Raw genomic sequence first — 21,676 nt, 5'->3', positions numbered from 1 at the left:
AAAGCAAACATCTCGATTGCAGGTACAAGTTGATGTCCTATGAAGGACGACTGATTCTGGGTAATGACCCAAATTGGAAACCTTTTCTTTTTCAACAGCTTCTTTTATCCTTCATAACTTTTGTGGCTTCATTTTCAAACACGCCACCGTTGCTCCACCTGGCTAACTTTGAGTCTAACAGTAACAACATCTGCACCCAATGTTTTTGTAGCTAGCGAGACCTGTCAGCTCTCTGGTATGATGTATCTATCAACTGACAAAAAAATAATTTAAAAAATCAGCATCAGGCGCCCCGGTTAAAAATGAGCTGTTTTTTTGTTATATTAGTGTCTCGTCTTCCACAGTTATGCCATCAGATCAGCTTATTTTAATGCTTTGAGCATCATCAGCCAGCTTTCTGATTTCACCCCAGTCTTTGCAGTTTTCTGTAAGTTTTAAACTTTAAAAGTCAGTTCTGAAACAAAGAATTGAAACAGTTTTGTCACAGCAAATTGCCCTGAATGTTGTGGGTGTTCATGTCAGCGCGACCTCGGGAGAACATACTTCTGCTATTACTCGCTCTCGTTAGTCCACTCTACAGACCAGTTTAACCTGTCAGTTCAGGTGACGGCTGGAAAGCTACTTCTGCTTTTAATGCGCAGCAACATTTTTCTGCAGAGCTGCATTTTGTGTGACATGCCGACGATTGTGTAGATAGGAGCTCTTTCAGCGGCAAAGTGTGAAGGAATTCTGGATTCCAGCTGCGTTTCTGGACGGTCGGGGAATGTATTTACATTCTGAAATACGCTGCAGTTCATACTCTGTCACCGTGAAATCACCAAAATCAAATATTATTAAAGTGATTGCTTTGCCTCAGGAGCATTTATATCGTGAGTTTCGGCCAAGTTTGAGCCTGTTACATGAAGTAACTCTTACAGTGTATTCACAGTGACAGCTGAACCCTGCCTCCTCACTTGTTCTCAATTCTAGTAACACAGAAATAAAAACACAGTTATATTTTATCTGAAATTGTTGTTTTACCCCCATAATGACCCATCTGTATGAGCTTCGAGCTAAAAGGGCCTGACTTCCTGTGTTACTTCCTGTTTCCATTGGGATCTGCGTTTTATCTATTTTGAAATGCCATTGCAGTAATCAAGATATTTATCTATATCAATATAGTGGAATAACATAATCTAATTTGTCAGTATTTTACTAGTCAATAACAAACAATATATTTTTTTAAAAAGTCCCAATTTCACAATCAAAGGTGGTGCTTGGATATTTTTTTCTTCGTTGTTTAAAAACCACAGCGTCATCCGCAGACATCTGAACATTAACATATGTGCACTCATGTGGTTAATTTCTAATTTCAGCAGGACTTCTAAGAGCACCAGATGTTTTCTTTTTAGTTTTGTTTTTTAGTCATTTTAAGGAATAGATTATATAAAAGTTTTCTTTTATTAAAAAAGAAATCCTCAAAAAGAATCCATCGGAATTCGGTTTTTTATCCAAACATTTGTTCATTGGGAGAAACACTGACAGTCGACTTCCTGCATGTCATTTTTACCACATTGTGTACTGCACTCAGCTTCTCTTCCTCATTGAAGGCAAGAAATCATTTTTCTTCTGCATGAGTCTGAATCCGTTTTGCAGGAATAAACTTGTTGTGAACATTGTTGACTTTAATTTGGTTGAAGCTGCCAGGATAAGTTTCTGCGTTGCACATTACTGGAGAAAACCACAGTGAGGGGAAACGGTCACCCTGATGAAAAGTACGGTGAACTGTACGCTGTTGGTGTCTTGAAACAAAATCAAGCTCAGACATTTGCCTCAAGCTAGTAATAAACCAGATGGTGGCAATTTTAAAACATCTGCTGGTTTTGTCACATATTGTTGAATCTAAACAATTACTGACCACCATGTCTGTAATTATGTGTCTGTGTGGATATATGTTTATATATATATGCATTTTCTTTTTTTCTAACTGTCATGATGGACAAAAACAAAAAAAAGTAGAAAGAGATCTTTGAGGGCTCTGGTTTGGTTACAGAAGGAGGTTCTGATGTACGTTATGGTAAAGTGTTTTTAAGTTACGGAACAAGAGAATACATCCTATGAATAGTGTCAAAAAGGATGATTTTGACACTTTTCCATTACATAGACAGCTTTTTTTATTTCTTACGTTATTTTCAGGTTTTCCCACTGCTGATGGATCCTTGATCAGTGTCATCTATACAGATAAGAGTTATTAAATAATATACGTTTCACTGCTGCGGATTTTTCTTTTTTGACTCGATAGCTTAAAAAAAAAAACACATTACATCACATCAGCATTATTGACAATATGGGCCTAAAATTACCAATGAAAGTGATGAGAAAAATTCATTACTTTGTTTTCAGCTCTAACTTTTTAATCGCATGCAGTAAGAGACTAGAATGTTGCTCTAAAGTGGCTACACTATCGTGCACAATATGGATTCCAATCCATTTTGAAACATAAATACAGAATTTATTTATACTTTCCTAAAGTTATTATTCAAAAACACAAAACAATCCCAATCAGATTTTTTTTAAATTTTCAAACATAATAAATAACATAATAAATGTAACTTTACGCATCATTGTGCACTGATAAATCAACCAGCTCATGAGAGAAAACAAATAAGGAAATTTGGCCCGATTTCCTTAATTTTGGGAGTTTGATCAGCCAATACTTGCAAGAGAAACCAGTCTTATGTAGTCCATTGCCAACAGCCTTTTCACTATATTTAGTAATTTTTTTTTTTCCAGAGGAAAACAATTGGTATCAATCAGAATTGGCAATATCAGGTCTTTTAAAAATCGGCGATCGGCCAGAAAATTGCAATCTGTGCATCCCTGCAGCATTTCTTAAAAATTTTCTGTTTTGCGATTTTCTTCATACAGACATTTCTTCAGGCTAATGTTTTGCTTCTAAAGATGGCTCTGACATGTATAATTTCTCTCCAATAAACTTCGTGCTGCCAATGATTTGCTGCAGCTAGGAGATGTTGGCTCGTTTACGCAGCACTTTTGTTGTGACTCATTGATTTGTTTCAGCCATCAACGCAGCCTTAGTTAATCTTTTGCAGACAAAATGTACATAGAAAGCTTGTCTCTTGGTTCATGAATTCAGTGATTTGATTTAAATGTCACAAATGGTACACGACATGACAAAGTGACAGGAAGTGGAAGCAGCCAAAACAATCTCGCTTTCTCTGTGGAAGACTTGCTTCTGTAAACAAAATCGCCACTGTGCGCTTGATTTATGATTACATCAGCATGTTTAAGTGCAAGTTTTCTGTTACAGATTAATTTCCTGTCTAGTCTTAATAGAACTGAGCTACTCTGAGCTCAGTTATCATGAATATCCTTACAATATGTTTGATTTTTAATTTTTTTTTCTGTAGTCAAACCTGGTGAGGAATTTAAGTGCACCATCCATTAGGTGCATTAGTCACTCCTGGCAGGGAAGACCTGTGCCTCATACAACTGCACTTTACTGCACCATCTAAATGGAAAAACACTGAGAAACACTGTGTGAGTGTGTGCATGTGTTTGCCCGCGCGTGCGTGCGTGCGTGTGTGTGTGTGAGAGAGAGAGACCAGATCTTATACCTCAGCGCAAGTGATAAAGTTCATGCGGCTTCCTTGTTTTTAAGAACCGTGGCAGGTCAATAAAACAGGACGTGACCCATTTTAAAGCACAACAATGAAGTCAGAACCGATGAGTTGATCATTGACCTCCATGTATCTTTATTCTCTCTCTCCTCCCCCACCTTTGCCTCTTTCCACTTCTGTTCCCTCAGGAGGTTATGATGAGTACAGTGCCGGCAGCAGCAGCAGCAGCAGAGCAGCCGGTATGAACGGGAGCGGCCCCACTAAGCTAGTGGACCCTTTGGACGACCCGCTGCCTGGGGTGGGCACCTACGAAGACTTCAACACTATCGACTGGGTCAGGGAGAAGAGCAAGGACCGCGACAGACACAGAGAGGTATGCAGTACATTTGAAGGAATAGAGCGAGATAAAACAATCTGGGATAAAAAAGTGTTAACTTTGAGATTCGAAGGCATGTGCGTTCTGTCGAAGGCGTTAGCATGGAGGCGTCACTAAGGCGAAACGGAGTCGGGTTCAGTTCTCTGGAGGAAAGTGAACGCGCTGCTACAAAGGAGTCAAAGAATCGTGCATCAAATGTTGACAATTTAAAAACCAGGGCTGAAACGATTAATCTGATTAATTGTGATGAATCAAATTAGCAAGAGCTGTAATTAAGGCAAAACGGTATAAAATGTATAGAGTTTGCTTTTAAGGTAAAAAAAAAAAAAAAACAAACTTTGTAAATTAGGGCTGCAGCTAACAATTATTTCAGTTATCAATTTAATCTAAACGATTATTCGATTAATCAAATGAAAAAAAATGGCCACATTCTGCATATTTTTCATTTAAACTTATTTTATACAGTATTGGAAGTACATTAAAAGATGCTAACAAACAAGCAATTCAATTCCTTTTGAAATAACGTCTTTACAGACGGGTATTTTTTCTAAATCCCATGTGCCAAATGTATATATTTTTGCACAGTTTTGGCTTAATTACAGCTCTGAGTGTGTTGTTCTTTCAGAAAATTTACTTTATTTAAGCTGTAAACTCCAGTCAATGATTAATCAGTTATTAATTTAGTTGATAATTGTTTCAGTAATCATTTAATCACAATTAAGCTGATTAATTGTTTCAGCCCTAATTGCAGTAACATGATTATTTACTGCTTTGTGTTGTTTTTTCAGCAAATTATCTTTTTTAGAGTCCATATACTTAGTTAGTTAACTATTATTTTAGTGTTACTGTGTCATTTAAATAAAGCAGGAAGCACTTTGTTGTCTCTGTCACCCTGCAGATCACCAATAAGAGCCGAGAGTCGACTGTGGCCCTGCTGCACAGCGTCAGCGATGCCTTCTCCGGATGGCTGCTCATGCTGCTGGTGGGACTCATGGCAGGTAGTTCACACACTCAACCTTTACGTAATTACTAGCTTACCTAAATGGTGGGTGGGTGGATGTACATTGCACTTGATGAGAAGCTTGGATGTTTAAAGCTTGCAGTTAAATCGTCAAACACTGGGTGTTCAGTGCAATTATATTCAAAAATACTTTATTCATCCCAAATGTTGTAGCTGATACCAGTCATTACAGCAATGATTCAACATTCCTGAAAGCAGGTAGAGTTAAAATGAGTCATATTTACAGTGTCAATAGTCCAGACAAAGCTCTGTTGAATCCAGAGTGGTTCTTTGGTTCATTGGCGCAGAACGAACCTGCAACAGTTGAGTTTTGATTTCCCACAAGGTGAAACACTGCAGGTGTAGAGTCAGAAAATAGAACTGGGATAGCGCTGAAAACAGGCACGGTGACTTTTTTTTTTTTTTTTTTTTTTAAAAAGAAAATGATTATTCTGCAGATTGACCGGAAGCCCAGCAGGAAACTTGGCTTAGGTCTCAGGGAAAGCAGGCCAAGCACTTCACTGAAGAGTTTACACTTTTTGTAACATAACGGCATCAAAGTTAAGAGTGTTTTTCTACTATTATATAAAAGAACTACACAAAGTAGTACATAATTTTTATGGATAAAGCAGGGGAGAAACTTAAAGCTCAAACTTCTTTTTCCTTTTTTTTTTAAATGTCTGAATTTAACACAATTTCTAACCCGCATGCACCAACCATTTATACCGACAGATCAGGCAAGGAGGGTATTATTCAGAGAAGCAGCCATTAGATCCTCAACTCGGGCTGGGAGAACCTGTGGGCAGAATAACCAGGAGCCAAAACCAGGACTACCATGTCGCCTTGAGGAAGATCCGTTGTTCAGATTAGACAGTTTGATCATGTAAATGTAACTGTTTTCCCTACATGGAAATCATTGTGTGTGAGGGAAAACTACATCTCAACACATCTTCTAGCTCACTGTCCTCACTGGGGGTGTAATTACTTTGTCAATGCACTCCATGTTGGCTTGGAAAACAGTTAAGGATGCTCATATACTTAAATTGGCTCAAAAGAGCAACCTGGAAAAATATTGTGCGCTCAACAACAATTGGTCTCCATCCTGAGCTCCGCGTTCTGACCCGCAGGTGCTCTCGCTGGTGGTATCGACATCGCAGCTCACTGGATGACGGACCTGAAAGAAGGGGTGTGTCTCATCGGCTTCTGGTTCAACCATGAGCACTGCTGCTGGACGTCCAACGAGACGACTTTCCAGGAGAGGGACCGCTGTCCGCAGTGGAAGAGCTGGGCTGAACTCATAGCAGGAACGGCTCAGGTAGGACGCCGTTCCATAGGGTCACACGTATTGATAAATATTACTGGATTGGACATCACGTGACTTATTGTGCGCCACACATGTGCCATTGAGTCAGGAGTATCGATGGTGACACAATCACACCAAGAATCTGAAAAAAGGGGCGCAATGTTTCGCTATTAATTTTCAACACTAAAACAGCAAGATAACAGTCCCAGAGTATCATATTTCACAGATCAGTGTGAATTAAAAAAAAAAGGTGAGAAAGTAGTTAGTTATGCTAGCTTGACTATGACAACTTAACATGTAGATGTGCTGTGGAATTCAATTTGTTTGGTTCAGTTAAAAAAAAAAAAAAAAGAAAAGGTTACCCACACACCCATTTTCTGACAAATCATCAGTAGACCAAGTGTTTAAACGAGCCAATCAATGACCGCTGTGTTCAGACGGTGACTTCTTAACCACTGCAAAAAAAAACAAAAAACAAGCAAAAAACATCAGGCCTGAAAACATGAAATTCCACTGAATACTTTGTTTTGGTGTTTTTACGTACTTTTTTGTGTGGAAAATGTTTTTGTGTATTTTTGATGTCCATTCATGATACACTTGAACATGGTCGCTGCTCTGTGGGCGCGTGGAGCTGTTGTCAGTCGGTTGTCATGGCAACGGGACTGCTGGTAGAGTAAAAAGAGCGAGAAAAAGCAGAATATAAATGAGTTTAAGTTGTTTTTCACACCCGTTAATCACCGTTATTTTCCCTTTGGTGTGGCGCTCTGCAGCTGCTGCAATTTCTATAAGTTAAACAACCGACAAAAACTGAAGCACTTCCCTCATTTGTTCGTAAAACATGGTGGTATTCACAACTGTTATCAAGCAGCTAAATGTGTTTTTTAGGAACATCTTTGAGTTCTGCTCTTAACGGACATAAATGTGCACTTCTTGATTCTAATTGTGTTGACATAAAGAGCTTGAGAAAGTTTTTTTCTACCTTATTTGCACAGCCAGTCTTTGAAAGCTGCATGTTTTTAATGTCCTAATAAGAATCTCAGCGACTTGGACAGCAACATAAATGATAATGACGCTTGGGTTCCATCTACTGGCTGCAACATGTCATTGTTAAAGTTAAAGACAACATTTTTTTTTTCTTTTTCTGACTGAATTTATATTTACATTTACTTCTGTATTAAGGTTATTAAATGTGCTTGTTGTGTTTTCAGGGCCCGTTTGCCTACATAGTGAACTACCTGATGTACATATTTTGGGCTCTGCTCTTCTCATTCCTGGCCGTGACGCTGGTCAGGGCCTTTGCTCCATATGCCTGTGGATCAGGAATACCAGAGGTAAAAGTGGACCTCATGTTGTGTTGCGCCAATCTGTTTTATATCTATATTTTCTTCCATCACTCACTGGATTTCTCCTACAGTTACAGCCACATGTTTACGTACATTGCAAAAAAGAACAAACCCTTTTTCTCTCAGTGTCTGACGTTAAATCAGACTAAACTTTTCCTGTTTTAGATCAGATGGGAGAACCAACATTCTACATACTAAATAGCAGAATTTTCTTTTCTTTTTTTCTCTTTCAGTTCTAGAGAAAAATCTAGTCTTCACCAGGCTTTAAATGTGTTTAAATCCAGAATCCAATGCTCTCTGGTAGCTCCCAGTAGTTTTCTCTGTATGACTTTTAGTGTCTGCCCTCTTTAAGGGAGTTTGACCCACTTTCCTTTGGGACATTGCTTTCTCGATGTTTGTTTCGGCAACTACAGATTGAGATTTGGACCTTTGCAATGCCTGGAGTCTATCAAGCCCACATAATTACCCCTCCACCACCATGCCTAGTAGTAGGTGTAAGAATTTAGCTAAAAATGCTCCTGTGTTTTAAGGCCATTATTTTAGTAATCGATTATTCTGATGATTAATTGATTAATCGGATGATGACGGATAATCTTTTGCATTGTCCCAGGTAAAGGCCACAAAAACCAAAATGACAATTTGGTTCTCTAAAGTCTAAAGTCATTGCTTTTGACTTTCTCTCTTGGGATTCTGTTGTTACACAGTTTTAAGTGTCAAACCAGTAAACTTCTACAGAGGTGGTCATACTGATGGTTAAAAAGTAATCAAATAATTTTAGAACCTGATAAAGATCAGATTGTTTCTCTTATGTCTTGTTATGTAAAACCCAAGAATTAAAAGCATAGTATGATTGTCTGTTTATTCAACCCTCCCTTGTCCCTCTTCCAGCACTTAATCTTCTGTTTCCACTTTTTATTTCTAAAGAAGTAAGCAGATAAAGGCTTTGCTTTTTTTTTTTACTCTTCTGTGTGGTCCCAAAAGTCTCACTGATTGATCCATCTCGGAATAAAAAACCCAAACGAAGCTTTTGGCCTCTCGCTGCGGCTAGTTTCACGTACTCAGATCGTTTTCTCCTCTGACTGTAATCTCTCGCAGGTCAGACTCTGGTCAGGAGGCCCGCGGTCAGGAGATTAATGTCTTATTTGAAAGAAAATATTCTCAAAACAAAAAAAGGGAAGTTATTCTCCTCCTTTCCCCCCTTTTTTTTTTAGGGTTTTTAACTCGGAGAGAGAGCAGACACATGTCTGAAGCGATTCCTCACCAAAGTCTAAACATGTCGTCGTCTTTGGAATGGAAAACCTGTCCGTTCACACCCCTCTTCCTCTCTCTCCCTGTCGTTTTCAGATTAAAACAATCCTCAGTGGGTTCATCATTCGTGGCTACCTGGGGAAGTGGACCTTGATCATAAAGACCATCACTCTGGTCTTAGCCGTCTCCTCCGGCCTCAGCTTGGGGAAGGAGGGACCTCTGGTTCACGTAGCCTGCTGCTGTGCCAACATACTCTGCCATCTGTTCACCAAATACCGCAAAAACGAGGCCAAACGGCGAGAGGTGGGCTCAGGGGATGATGCTATGCCTACTGATGGATCGATGGTTTATTTTCTCTTTTGTTGTTGAACATCACCAAGTGATTGTCCATGGTAGATTGAAGTTTAAGCAAACTAAAACTTTATTCTTAGCAGCTCTTCCAACCATGTAACTACATTTAAAATTAAAACGTAACGACTAACATTTTGAGAGTAAAAGCAAATCATTTTCTCTAAAGCAATCAATCTGCAATCACATCAACATTTTAGATAAAAACCAGCTGAACATAATTACAGAATATCTTGTTTGCTTCTTCAGCTAGATAAAACTAATTTTTATTTTTGTGCACCGTAGGACAAGATATGAAATTTATTTCTTCAATCTGATTATTTGTGAAGAATCTTTCTTAATCTTTCAGACTCTATTTTAACTATAAAAGTGCATCTGAAGCCTTTCTGTTGTGGTTGAAATTATTTGTATTAGGATTAAAGGCTGAGAACAGTCACTATCACACAGCAATATTTAGCCTTTATGTTGATTAACTGAAGGCTAAGTATAGCTAAATATCTCCCAAATGACTTGCAATTGTTCAGAATCTTCAGACATTTCGCTTAATATTTTAAACACTTTATTGATACTGGAAATACCCTAGTTTCACACATCTTCCCTCAGTAACAACGTCCACACTGAAGAGTGTTGTCGTTACGTCTCGGTTGTGGCGTTTCGACTGATTCAGTCTTTCCGAGCGGAGAGTCATAAACATCATCCGATCCTGGTCAGCAGATGTTTTCCCAGTGCTTCTGGTTCTGATGGATCTGTTGTTCTGAAACGCTCTCCGTTTTTTCTCCTCTTCCTGCAGGTTCTGTCGGCAGCAGCCGCAGTCGGAGTGTCCGTGGCTTTCGGTGCTCCCATAGGGGGAGTCCTGTTCAGTCTGGAGGAGGTGGGTAGGAAGTTGAGAAATAAACCATGAGCTGCAGTGTGCATACCTGTCTCCCTGTCCTGCTACGGAGCCAGTAGAGTTATCGGCACCAGATGACACAGACGACTTGAATTAGTCGCGTCTTGCTTTCCCTCCTTGTTTGTTCTCTCCCAGCCATGTGACTTTGTACTGGAGCGAACGCACGCTGGCAGCTAATTAAGACCTGATAAACCAGGAATAAATGTTTGCTGCAGTAGTTTGGAGAGTCAGTGTGTTCTTGGCAGCTCTTGGTTATTAAATAACGAAATGTTCAATGACAGGAACAAATTATGATGTAGGGAGGGGAGTGCGTTATTTCAGATCTATTTCAAAATTGAATGCATTTGTTAGTCTTGTTTATTTTCTACCGATGTTTTCTGTGTACTAGTAGGCATTTAAAATAAAAATAAGTGTACAGTGGCTTGCAGAAATACTTGTAATCTCCAACATTGTCTCATTTTGCAATCACAAACTTCATTCTTTATGTGATAAAACAACATAAAAGTTTGTAATTAAGAAGTAAAAGAGAAATGAAGCTATACAAAACATGTGGAAGAAGATATTCTTGTAAAGAAGAGAGAAAAACAATTATTTTCACCTGCATGCGTAGTGCTACGTGTCATTGAGAAGTAAAACCGGACATTTAGCACTGCTTTGTGTTGGTTTATAACTTAAAATCCAAGTTTAATGTATTGCCTCAAAATATGGTAAACATTAAGGAGTATGAATGCATTTTCAAGCCACTGTAGTATTTTTACAGCTTCTGCCACTGAATCAATATTTTTTTAATAATCCTTTGCGCATACAAAGGTAAAAAAAACTCTACCTTTTGCTTACTTCCTGCTTCTCTTGATTCCTCCCCCCCAGGTGAGTTATTACTTCCCCCTGAAAACCCTGTGGCGTTCGTTCTTCGCCGCCCTGGTGGCGGCCTTCACGCTGCGCTCCATCAACCCGTTTGGAAACAGCCGCCTGGTGCTGTTTTACGTGGAGTTCCACGCCCCGTGGCACCTGGTGGAGCTGGCACCTTTCATCCTGCTGGGGATATTCGGCGGCCTCTGGGGGGCGCTGTTCATCAAGGCCAACATCGCATGGTGCAGGACGCGTGAGTGCTGCCTGTTGTAACCTTTTTACTCTTTATGTTTTGTTTATATGTGTGTGTACTAATCGACTTGTCCGTGCGCATCCTGCAGGGAAAACCACTCGGCTCGGGCACTACCCGGTCATCGAGGTGCTGCTGGTCACCGCGGTAACCGCCCTGATCGCCTTCCCCAACAGTTACACCAGAATGAGTGGAGCCGAGCTCATATCCGAGCTTTTCAATGACTGCTCCCTGTTGGACTCCTCTCAGCTGTGCGGCTACAAACAGGTCAGCAGGTGGCTCTTTGTCTCAGTAAGACAAGTTAAGTTATGGATAATGGATCTTTTTTTTTCATTTTTTTTTCTTCATTTTTCTCTTCCAGCCAGTCAACACGTCAGAAACGGGCGTCGATAACAGCCTGGCTGACCGGCCAGCAGGGGCAGGCCTCTGCACGGCGCTGTGGCAGCTGGCCCTGGCCCTCATCTTCAAGATGCTGATCACTGTGATCACTTTTGGCATGAAGGTCAGTTCAGGACACATGTGAGCTCTCGCTTTCTGGAGAGGCGCTTCGTAGACGTTTTATTTCGCTGTTTGTACTTAGCTCCTTGTTAAATTGTCATCGCTCCTCTTTGAACTCGTGGTGTTTTTTCCCCCCTGCGTAATTCTGTGGGATTGCTAAGCATGTGAGGAGACCACAGCTTACAACTGTGTTCACTATACGAAACTTTCCTTGTAGTGTTTTCTGTTTGTAAAAAGAGTTTTATGTGTGTTAAAGTGTTTTCACAACAGACAGACCGATAGATTGGTTTGATTGGACACTGAAATTGCAACATTTATTACATTTTCACACTGCACTGTGTCAAAACTATTCAAATCTTTTGAAAAATCTTTTCATCTTCTCACCTGTGGTGGCGCTCCACCAAGAACCACTGTAGGAAACGACACAAAAACCTCTGAATAAGACAGGAGCGCAAAATTCTTCACAAAGTGTAAACAAAACTGATGTAGTGTCAGATCTTAGAGGTTGTAGGATTTGTCTTTGGCAAAAGACCAAAAGCCATTTCTCCTGTTAACGATGGACTCTTGTGTTTGTTTTGTTGGTATTTACCCAGAATACCATGCTCCATAGTCCGCTTACTGCTTTTGGAGTGGTCTCTGGTTCACTTGGCATTCACATATGCATTAGAACCACACTTGAGTTCACTTCCACCAAACAGTGAACACCAAGGTTTTTAGGTGGACCAGAGTTTGATTGCATATTCACACCTCCCCAAGTGAACCAGACTTTCTAGGCAAATGAACTAAAGTTCAGTTAAAGTGGACCAAACATGGCTGGTGTGAAGTCACTCTTAAATGTAACATATAAATGAAACTTTCACAAATTAGATTTAGGGTACATTCATACCAGACCTGTTTGGTGTGAATGTGCAATCAAAATCTGTTGAGGACCAAGAATGCAAGCTCTGGTCTATCTAAAAATATATGTCCCGGTTCAGTTGATGTGAACCAGAGACTTTTGACTCTATAGCGCAAAGCATCCTGTGTAAATACAACCAAAACAAATGCATCTAGCGCTAGCTGGAGAAATGGTCCATGGGTCATTTACCAAAGACAAAAAAGAAATTCCACAACCACTAAAATCTGACGCTACTCTATTTTTGTTTACCTTGCTCATGTCTTCTTCAGAGGTTTTCATGTCGTTTCCTTCAGTGGTTCCTGATGCAGCGCCACCACAGGCAAGGGAAGAAACAGGTTATCAAATGTTTTGGTTCGTTTGACACAAATGTTGCGATTTTGGTCCCAAATCAAACCAAGTCCATCGGACTATGAGGTGTGAAAATACCCTAAATTTAGGCACCTTCTCACTTTGCTTTTTAAACTCTGGTGGAAAACTGCATTCTTAAAGCTTCCTGACTTTCTTCCATCACCACCCAGGTTCCCTCTGGCCTCTTCATCCCCAGCATGGCTGTGGGAGCGATAGCTGGCAGACTGCTGGGCGTTGGCATGGAGCAGCTGGCCTACTACAACCACGACTGGCTCATCTTTAGAGGGTGGTGCTCTCCAGGGGCTGACTGCATCACACCGGGCCTTTACGCAATGGTCGGGGCCGCTGCTTGTTTAGGTGGGGCTTCGTCTTCTCTGGATTTTTGCTGTTTCAGCCCAGTTCAGTTTATTTATGCAGCTCAGCGTTATCTCTGGTACTTTACATGAGACATTCAGGAGATCTGGCTTGTGACGGGGGAAAATTTCAGAAATGTCATATTGGGCGGTTTCCTCTGAAAGTCCGGAAGCAGCTTGGAGTTGATGAAAAGCAGGCAGCTGCTTGGCCGTTCGATAAAGACGGCTTTAGTCTCTGTGTGGTGGTATTCTGAGAATGTAGAGCTTGAACATGCTAAACTGGTTAAGATTGTGTGTTCAGTCCTTCCTGGAAATGTTTTTAGAAACTTAAAAAAAATAGCAGCGATGGGATGATATAGATATAGGTAGAACAAATGTCAAGTATTTTTAGTTTGAGTACAAATGATTAACCACTGACGTTTATTCAACGAGAGACAATACCTAACTTTGTTTCTTAAATTGGAGAAGTAATTGAAAGAAATTAAAATATTTCAAAGGTTTATTCTCCATGTGCTAAAATTATTTTCTTCTTCTAATTTTTGTAAAACTTTGTGACATTAGTGACCTTTTATTGACGGTTGTCAGACTGGAAAAAAGCAGCGAATTAAGTGTGCTCCTTTTTATGGAAAATAAAGATTGGTAAACATTGTTCTTATATATTTAAACTTGTTACAGAGACAGATTTTTGTTTTATTCTTATTACTCAATGTAAATTAGATCCTTTAAATGCTTCCTGCTAGGTTTTACCCTCACTTAGATGAAAAAAAAGACATCTGATAATTGCTTTCCTTCACAGAACAGAGCGATTTAAATGGTAAATAATCTCGGATCCGAATATTTAAACTCAAGGTATACAAAGAAACTGAATGTCATGTTAATCAGCTCTGCTTCTGCTGTTTCTTTTTTTCTTGTGCGTCTGTGCTGCAATAATTTTTTAACATAGTTGCGTTTACTTAAGTTTACTTAAGTTTCTATCAAGCTTACAACTAAAGAAACACGAACCAGTGTGAGCTTATTTGCACACAATCTTAATTAAATAAATTCTATTCATGTTTGACAGGTCGGACAAAAGGCAACGTTACTTACAGGAAACCCAAAAGAGTTTTAGCATTTCTAGAGTAAACATCAGGAGGCGATTCAGAGAACGGTATTATCTGTTGCATTTCTGACATCTTAATGAGCTTGTTTTCATTCCTCAAAAATGGTTGCCGGACGCTCGCCATAAATCTCCCATCCAGCTGTCGTCAGAAGGACGAGGCTGCCAAGAGACATGTAATTGAATTCAGGCTGAAGCCGTGTACCTCGATGCAACTGCAATCGTTTGTTTTTTTTCCCTGAAGCTGCAACAATCAGGTGGCTGGTGGTGTTTTGTGTGGACAAAGTCTAACGTTGTTCCGACCCGTGTCCCGTTGCAGGCGGCGTGACCAGAATGACTGTGTCGCTCGTGGTCATCATGTTTGAGCTGACCGGCGGGTTGGAGTACATCGTTCCCCTCATGGCCGCAACCATGACCAGCAAATGGGTGGCAGACGCCTTTGGGAGAGAGGGAATTTATGAGGTGAAGTGTCTACAAACAAAAACTTGATTTTTGCGTTTTCTTTAGCCCTCATTTCTAGTTAACGATCTGATCAAAAGGTGTGAACGAGTGGCTCTGCTTGTGTTTGTTCTGCTTTTCTTCTGGTGCATTTGCATTTATTTCTTTACCCTGCCATGTCTATTCCTGTGTGTCTAATCCAGCTAAAGCTGAGAGATTCACTCATTTGTATCTGCAGGCTCACATACGGCTGAACGGTTACCCGTTCCTGGAGCCGAAGGAAGAGTTTGAGCACAGCAGCCTGGCAGTGGACGTGATGAGGCCGAGGAGGGGGGACCCTGCTCTGGCTGTGCTCACACAGGACGGCATGACTGTAGGGGAGGTGGAGGTACGGACACCGAAAACCCCGTGTAGCAAGCCTGCAATTAAAGACTACTGTAGTAATCAATCATTCTATATTTAATTCTATCGATTAATCAATTAATTGGATGAAAAAATTGACACATTCTGGAGATTTTTCAGTTATACAATATCAAAAATATGTTAAAAATGCAACAAACAAATTATTCAATTCGTTTTACGATTAATATTTTTTTGTGCCTAAAATGCAATAAAAGCATTCCTTTAGTGTACCCATCATCATTTATATGTCGATCATTTGAAAAGTTCAGTCTTTTTCAGTTTGACTTAACATCAATCTGTTTTTATTTTTAAGATGATCTGATTAGTAAGATTATATCATAAGGTGCTTAAGAGATATTTTCTTTTACATAATTTGAACTAGGTGCAGCTATGCCCCCTAAAAAGTTCTGGGTAGAACATATTTACAGACAAAGCTTATTTTTTTATATAAAATGTACATATTTTTGTACAGTTTTGGTTTAATTACTGATCTGAGTATTGCCTTCTGAAAATTGTCTATTTTGAATTTGTTACTCTAGTCAGCGATTAATCGCTTACTAAATTAGTTGATGATTATTTCAATAACTGATTAATCACAATTAATCTGTTTAATCATTTCAGCCCTACTATGGCACTTTGTAAAAGTATTCATACCTGATGGAAAATAATATCAATTAAAGTAAAAGCAGGTTCTAAAAAGTATGAAAGTAAAAGCATGCCATACTTTATGGATTTTTATATGTTAAAAAAATAAAACACTCAGAATCACTTCTCATTTTGCCTCCACTTTGTGATTTGAAATTGTCACACAAAATCCCAGTAGAATACCTGAAGTTTGTGTTTGCATTGTGGCAAAGTGTGGAGGAGTTCATGAGGTGTGAATACATTTTCAAGGCAATCTCTTGTCATGTTTATGTTTGAATGATGTCTTGTTTTCCACACGATAGCCTTACGTGTTTTTTTGTTTGTTGTTTTTTCGTAGACGTTGGTAGAGAGCACTCACTACAGCGGCTTCCCTGTGGTCGTCTCGCAGGAATCCCAAAGGCTGGTGGGATTTGTGCTCAGAAGAGACCTGCTCATATCAATAGGTTCGGATTGTGACTGAATACAAACATTCATTTAAATAAATATTCAAATTGTACCATTTTATGTGATTGTGAGGATTGTAGTTGTTGAGACTCTTTTTGTTGTCATTAAGTCCCGGTTTAAAAGGCTTCTGAGCAATTCTTGTATACCTTAACAGATATATGGCGCAGTTTTTAGCCTCTGAAACGGTTATTTTGCTGGTTGAAGTGTAAAACGTTTGGTCTGGAATGCCGATGAGCTCTTCATCTCGTTTTCCTCCGCTCTGCATCTCCTACCAGATAACGCCCGGAAGCGTCAGGACGGCATCGTCAGCGCCTCCCTGGTGGTCTTCACAGAGCACTGCCCTGCCCAGCCGCCCGAAGCGCCCCCTCCACTCCGCCTCCGAGGCATCATGGACCTGAGTCCCTTCACTGTCACGGACCACACACCCATGGACATCACCGTGGATATTTTCAGGAAACTGGGGCTCCGCCAGTGTCTGGTCACACATAACGGGTATGATTTTCTTGTGTTGTATAACACACACCCATGGAGAGAGGGATGTTTAAAGAAAAAGGTCTTAAGATTTAAGTCTAGCTTTTATTGAAAATAGGTTCTTGCAAATTTTACGGAGTTCCTCTCTCTTAGATTGTTTTATTTTTTTTTAAGATGGACCTCCGGTTTTTAATCTGGGCCTGGTTGAGAGGCCAAACATAGAATTGGAAGTTTTTATTTTTACATTTTACAAACAATAGGGCAATCACAGATCACAAACAATGCTTTTAAAGAGTCTGTGTTCAATGTAACATAATTCAAGCCACCTTTGAAATGGTTGGATTTTGAACTGTACCAGATGTCAAAATGGTGAATTCAGTGACATAGCACACGGTCTAATCAGAAGCCAACTTCAGCGTTGGGTGGCTTGTGATTTGCAGAACCTGCATATAATAAAGCCCAGCTTTTAAATGTTTTGTATTCAGTAATCCAGAAGGTTCTAAAAGCTGGAGGGAAAATGTGAACGTTTGCTTCTCAAAAATCTGCCAGATGCAAAGACGATGGTAAGAAAAGTAAAAGAAAAAAATGAAAGAGTTGAGAATAAAGCTGCTGTCACACAGTTAACCATTTTGACATATATGCTAGCAGATTCAAAAACACGTTACACAGGGCCAAACATGAAAAAAATAAGGCAATATTTGGAACTTTAAAACTTGTCACATCTTTGAAGTGTTGTGTCCTCCGTTTCTGATTATTACACGTGCAATGGGATAAAATTCAGTTTTCTTCTGTGTCAGGAATTTGTACAATGCTTTACTGTGATGTCACTTTCTATTTACTATTATGATTTAAGCTAGCTGTTCAGGCATAAAAATCAACCGGCCTATTTAGCGCCCACAAGTACTCAAATAATTATCTGTCATAATCAGAAAATTGGTTATACCATTGAGTTTTAGTCACTCTCTAGAATGCATAGGTGAGGGAATCTTCCTCGGTGTAGACTGAGCGTTGGCATAATGTTTCATGAGATTAAGTAATGTTATAATTACTGATGCAATGTTTGAGCAGATGTGTTAAAATGCTGTACCAATTGGAGTTTCACTGGGCAAACGGGGTTAAACCCAAATGCCTGACGTGGCGTCATTCTTGTGCGACTACAAACGTGACGCGCTAACATGTCCCATGCTTGTCACAATTACGTTTTTATGTCCCCCAGTCAATGGACGGTGTGGTGTGATGCCAAGTAGCTTCAGGCTAATCGTACCGTTGTCCTAGGTAGTTTTTTTTTTTTTTGCAATTATTTTTATTGCCTCTTTAATGGACTTTAAAACTACAGCGTTTGCAAGTAAATGAAGAAGTACAAGTAGCGCAGCATCTTAAAGGGTCCTGAGCGTTGTCCACCTGAAATCGGCCAAAAAAAGACAAAAATAATTATTTTTCATTTCCTTGTTTTAAAACATCGAAAATACCAACATGGGCAAAATGATGTCGGTCATCGTCATAAATTTCTGTGTTGGCTAATTTTTGGTTAATGGCCCAGGCCTCGTCCTATAGACCTACAACCGAGTGAATGGTGCGGTACGGGTGGGTTGAATGGCTTTTACAATGTAAACGGACAAAAAAAGTTGACATTTTTGGTTTTTCTAGAACTTTCCAGCAACAAATGAAAGCTGAGATCTCATTGTTGGACCCCTACAGAATTTTTAGCCTAGTTAGTTCTCCTGTGAGAGCATACGACAAACACCTGAGTGGGGATGTTCTTTTGTGTGCTGGAAAATCGGGATAAATTTCTGTTCAGAGAGCCAGAAAGTGGACTCAGTCTGCTGCTCGGCTGATTGTAAAAGTTACCTCACTTTGTCTGAAATCATTTCCACACCATGCTCCACCGAGGCCCACTAACCTGAACACGTCACCCACAGTACAGCTGCGTGTCAGACTTTATACAAGTCTAATATTGTTCTCTTGGAATCAGACAAACGGACCTCAACAAAAGATACAACCACAGAAAGTGGTTGTATCTCTCTCTAAATCAGAGAGAGAAAGATACAACCACTCTCTGTGGTTGTATCTTTCTCTCTCTGATTTGTTGAATCTCGGCTTTCGGGGCGGTTTGGAAGTGGAAGTCTGTGTGTATTCTCACGATTTCACCGCCAAACAACTTCCACGTACACATGTTGTGGTCTTCCTTTGTTATTTTCTGTCTTTGGCACATTGTGTTCATTCAGAAGGAATGCCACCACCGACGCAGGCTGCGGCCGGGAGAGTCTCAACTTCAAAGTCTAAATCTAAACAGTTTCTTTGTGGGTGTTGGTGTGAAACGGCAGTTTCTCGTTCTGTTTTACAGTTTCGAGGGGATTGAAAAGTAAGATCACAATCTTTAGCAAAATGTCCCTTTGACATTTCCCACGGGGTTGCAGTTTAAAGTTTCTTCATGCCTCTTTAAGTGAAGTGTCTTTGTTGGATCGAAAGTAATCATCAGCAGAAGCGTCTTAAACGCTTTCTCCTCTCGGGGATCCCCTGGAACATTTCTTCTGAAATGAACTGTTTGGGGTTCAGTCCGTTGGTACTTCCCAGCATCGCGCGCGGCCTCTGGCAGGCCGTCGGCAGGCACAACGGGCCCCTGTAGGATTCACACGCGCCTGTTTTAGATGCTCTGCTCTGAGGCCAACAGGACGAGGCCCAGGCTGTGATCAGAGTGGATCCACATGTGAGGGTACAGAGGAATTTAGTGAATCTGCATTGGCGAAAAAAGAGATAAGAATTTTACTTTTAAACTAATATTGAAAGTAAGTGACTCCGTTTATTTGTTGGTTGAAATGACCGTTTTTCTCAGAATTATGACTTTAATCTGAGAAAAGTCTAAATCCTTTGTTGTTGTTTTTCCAGTAGCCCTAATCCTCTGCCGTACATTAAACATCTTGATGTGCTCTAAAATTAAAATAAATGTGGCACCCTGCTCTAAGCTATTCCTTCCTTTCAGCTGAAGCAGATTTGAACCTTTAGTTGACCTAAATTTGAAACTCGGGTCAAGAAAATATACGATGACGCACTTCAAGCGTATAAGGCGGGTCAGTCAGGGTTGATCCCAATTTCCTCCTGTTCTTCCACACTTGTACATCCCATTTTTAGACTTCTCTAGTGTCTATAACAAGAAAACGATCAGTTTCTTTCTCTAGAATGTTTCCTTCAGAAGCTGATACATATATATATAAAAATAAAAAAAACACAACGAACCATTTTCTCGTCTTAAAAGTTCGAGCTTAACCTCCAACTTTTTGTGTTTCGTCATCAGGAGGTTGCTGGGGATCATCACTAAAAAGGACATCTTGAAACACATGGCGCAGATAGCCAACAGAGACCCGGACTCCATCCTCTTCAACTGAACTCCTTTCATTTGTCGCTTCCACCTCCCGTACACGGAGCGGGACGGAGGACACGCACCAGCTCGGACACGCCTCACCTCTCCTCAAACCAGAGACTTCCAGCGTTCATTTGCACAAACAAGTCACGGTCGGCAGAGTTGAAATTCCTGTGAATTTTTTTTTCTTTCTTTTTGGAGGCCTTCTTGGATCCATTGAAGCAAAATGCTCCCTGTAGCAGTGACTCACCCGGAGAGCTTCAGTGGGTGTGGGCGACTCGTTCACATGTGCTCCTTTTGGCACTTTCCTTTCTCTGCGTTTTCTCTCGTTTTTCGAGGGGGAAACTCGGAAGAAGTCTGGAATTGTCCTCCTCCTACTTTCACCTGAGACTGGAGGGAGGAGATGATCCGACGTGACGGATGCCGAAAACTAAAAGAGGAGGTTGAAGGGAGAGGGGAAAAAACTTTTTAAAAATGAAGTGGGTGAAAAGAAGGTAAAGAGGTTTGGGAAGCTCCATGAATACCCCGGAAGTGTCTTCGCAAGTCCAGACAAGACGCTGTTCTCCAGGAGCAGAGGACGCACCGATGGCTTGCCCACAACACCGGAGGGGATCGATTCAGGAGTCCCACGCAGAGGATTGCACATCTACACTCCAATGAAGACATTGACGACAACCTGGGAAGTCCCCAGAAGTGTCTCCTTTATGCTTGAGACTTTGGCGGCAGCCTGGGAACCGACCGGCCACCGTAGCAGAACCGTTCTGATCCAAACACCATGCCATGCCTTATGGGAGATCCGCAGTGGAAGGGCTTAAAGAATCATGACACATTGATTTAATTTAATGTCAAATTGTTGATCCCACTAAATTATTACACTGATTTAAACAGATTGTGTTGTCTCTTTTTATGTTGACGTTTTTCCTTTTGGCTGGCTGAACTTAATTTGAACGTGCTACATTTTTAAAAATCCTGTCAGAATCTTATCCAAGACATCCAAATATTCCTGTTTGAAATTCTTAGACACTTTTCAACCTCTTTATTGCATCATGTTACTGCATTTAGGGCTGAAGCGATTAATCAATTATTGAAGTAAGCGTCAACTAATTTAGTAATTCTTTAATTGTTCACCGCAGTGTACCGACCCATGAGTGCAATAAGGTTGAATTACTCACAATTAATCAATTGAAATAATCTTTATATACATTTAATAAAAATATATACATTTTATATTTAAGATTTAAAAAATCTTTGTTGGTGAATCTGTTGTACCCAGAACTCCTTAAGTGACAGTTTTAGCTTAACCTCATTGAAAGTCTTTAAAAAAAAAAAAATCTAATAAGCACCAATTCCAATTATTAATTAGTTAATCATGCTTGAAGTATTTTTTTTAGCTACAGTCTTTGCTATGAAAGATTAAGCGTACGCTAAAGGAATACTTTGTTATGGCATTTTAGACAATAAAATGTTTTTCGTATTGAAAAAAAATCAATTGCGTATTT

General features: G+C 40.0%; 1 protein-coding gene across 3 annotated transcripts in view; it reads left to right on the top strand.

Moving 5' to 3' along the window:
• The window catches only part of clcn5b (chloride channel, voltage-sensitive 5b), a 31,289-nt gene extending 10,223 nt beyond the window's left edge, over nt 1-21,066 (top strand). For all 3 annotated transcript variants that reach the window (XM_008435342.3, XM_008435341.3, XM_008435343.3), the window contains 15 exons: nt 3,809-3,993; nt 4,895-4,994; nt 6,124-6,311; nt 7,508-7,630; nt 8,987-9,193; nt 10,029-10,109; nt 10,995-11,229; nt 11,318-11,493; nt 11,588-11,728; nt 13,141-13,327; nt 14,739-14,881; nt 15,096-15,245; nt 16,242-16,347; nt 16,624-16,840; nt 20,112-21,066. In XM_008435342.3, coding sequence (XP_008433564.1) covers nt 3,809-3,993; nt 4,895-4,994; nt 6,124-6,311; nt 7,508-7,630; nt 8,987-9,193; nt 10,029-10,109; nt 10,995-11,229; nt 11,318-11,493; nt 11,588-11,728; nt 13,141-13,327; nt 14,739-14,881; nt 15,096-15,245; nt 16,242-16,347; nt 16,624-16,840; nt 20,112-20,202 — 2,330 coding nt within the window. In that variant the 3' untranslated portion in view covers nt 20,203-21,066. The remainder of the gene's footprint in view (nt 1-3,808; nt 3,994-4,894; nt 4,995-6,123; nt 6,312-7,507; nt 7,631-8,986; nt 9,194-10,028; nt 10,110-10,994; nt 11,230-11,317; nt 11,494-11,587; nt 11,729-13,140; nt 13,328-14,738; nt 14,882-15,095; nt 15,246-16,241; nt 16,348-16,623; nt 16,841-20,111) is intronic.
• Nucleotides 21,067-21,676: the final 610 nt, after the last annotated feature.

Source organism: Poecilia reticulata, chromosome 18 (genome assembly GCF_904066995.2).
Source record: "Poecilia reticulata chromosome 18, P_reticulata-male-v2, whole genome shotgun sequence".
NCBI lineage: Eukaryota > Metazoa > Chordata > Actinopteri > Cyprinodontiformes > Poeciliidae > Poecilia > Poecilia reticulata.
Note: the sequence above shows the minus strand (reverse complement) of the source record. Positions and strands in the feature narration are given on the sequence as shown.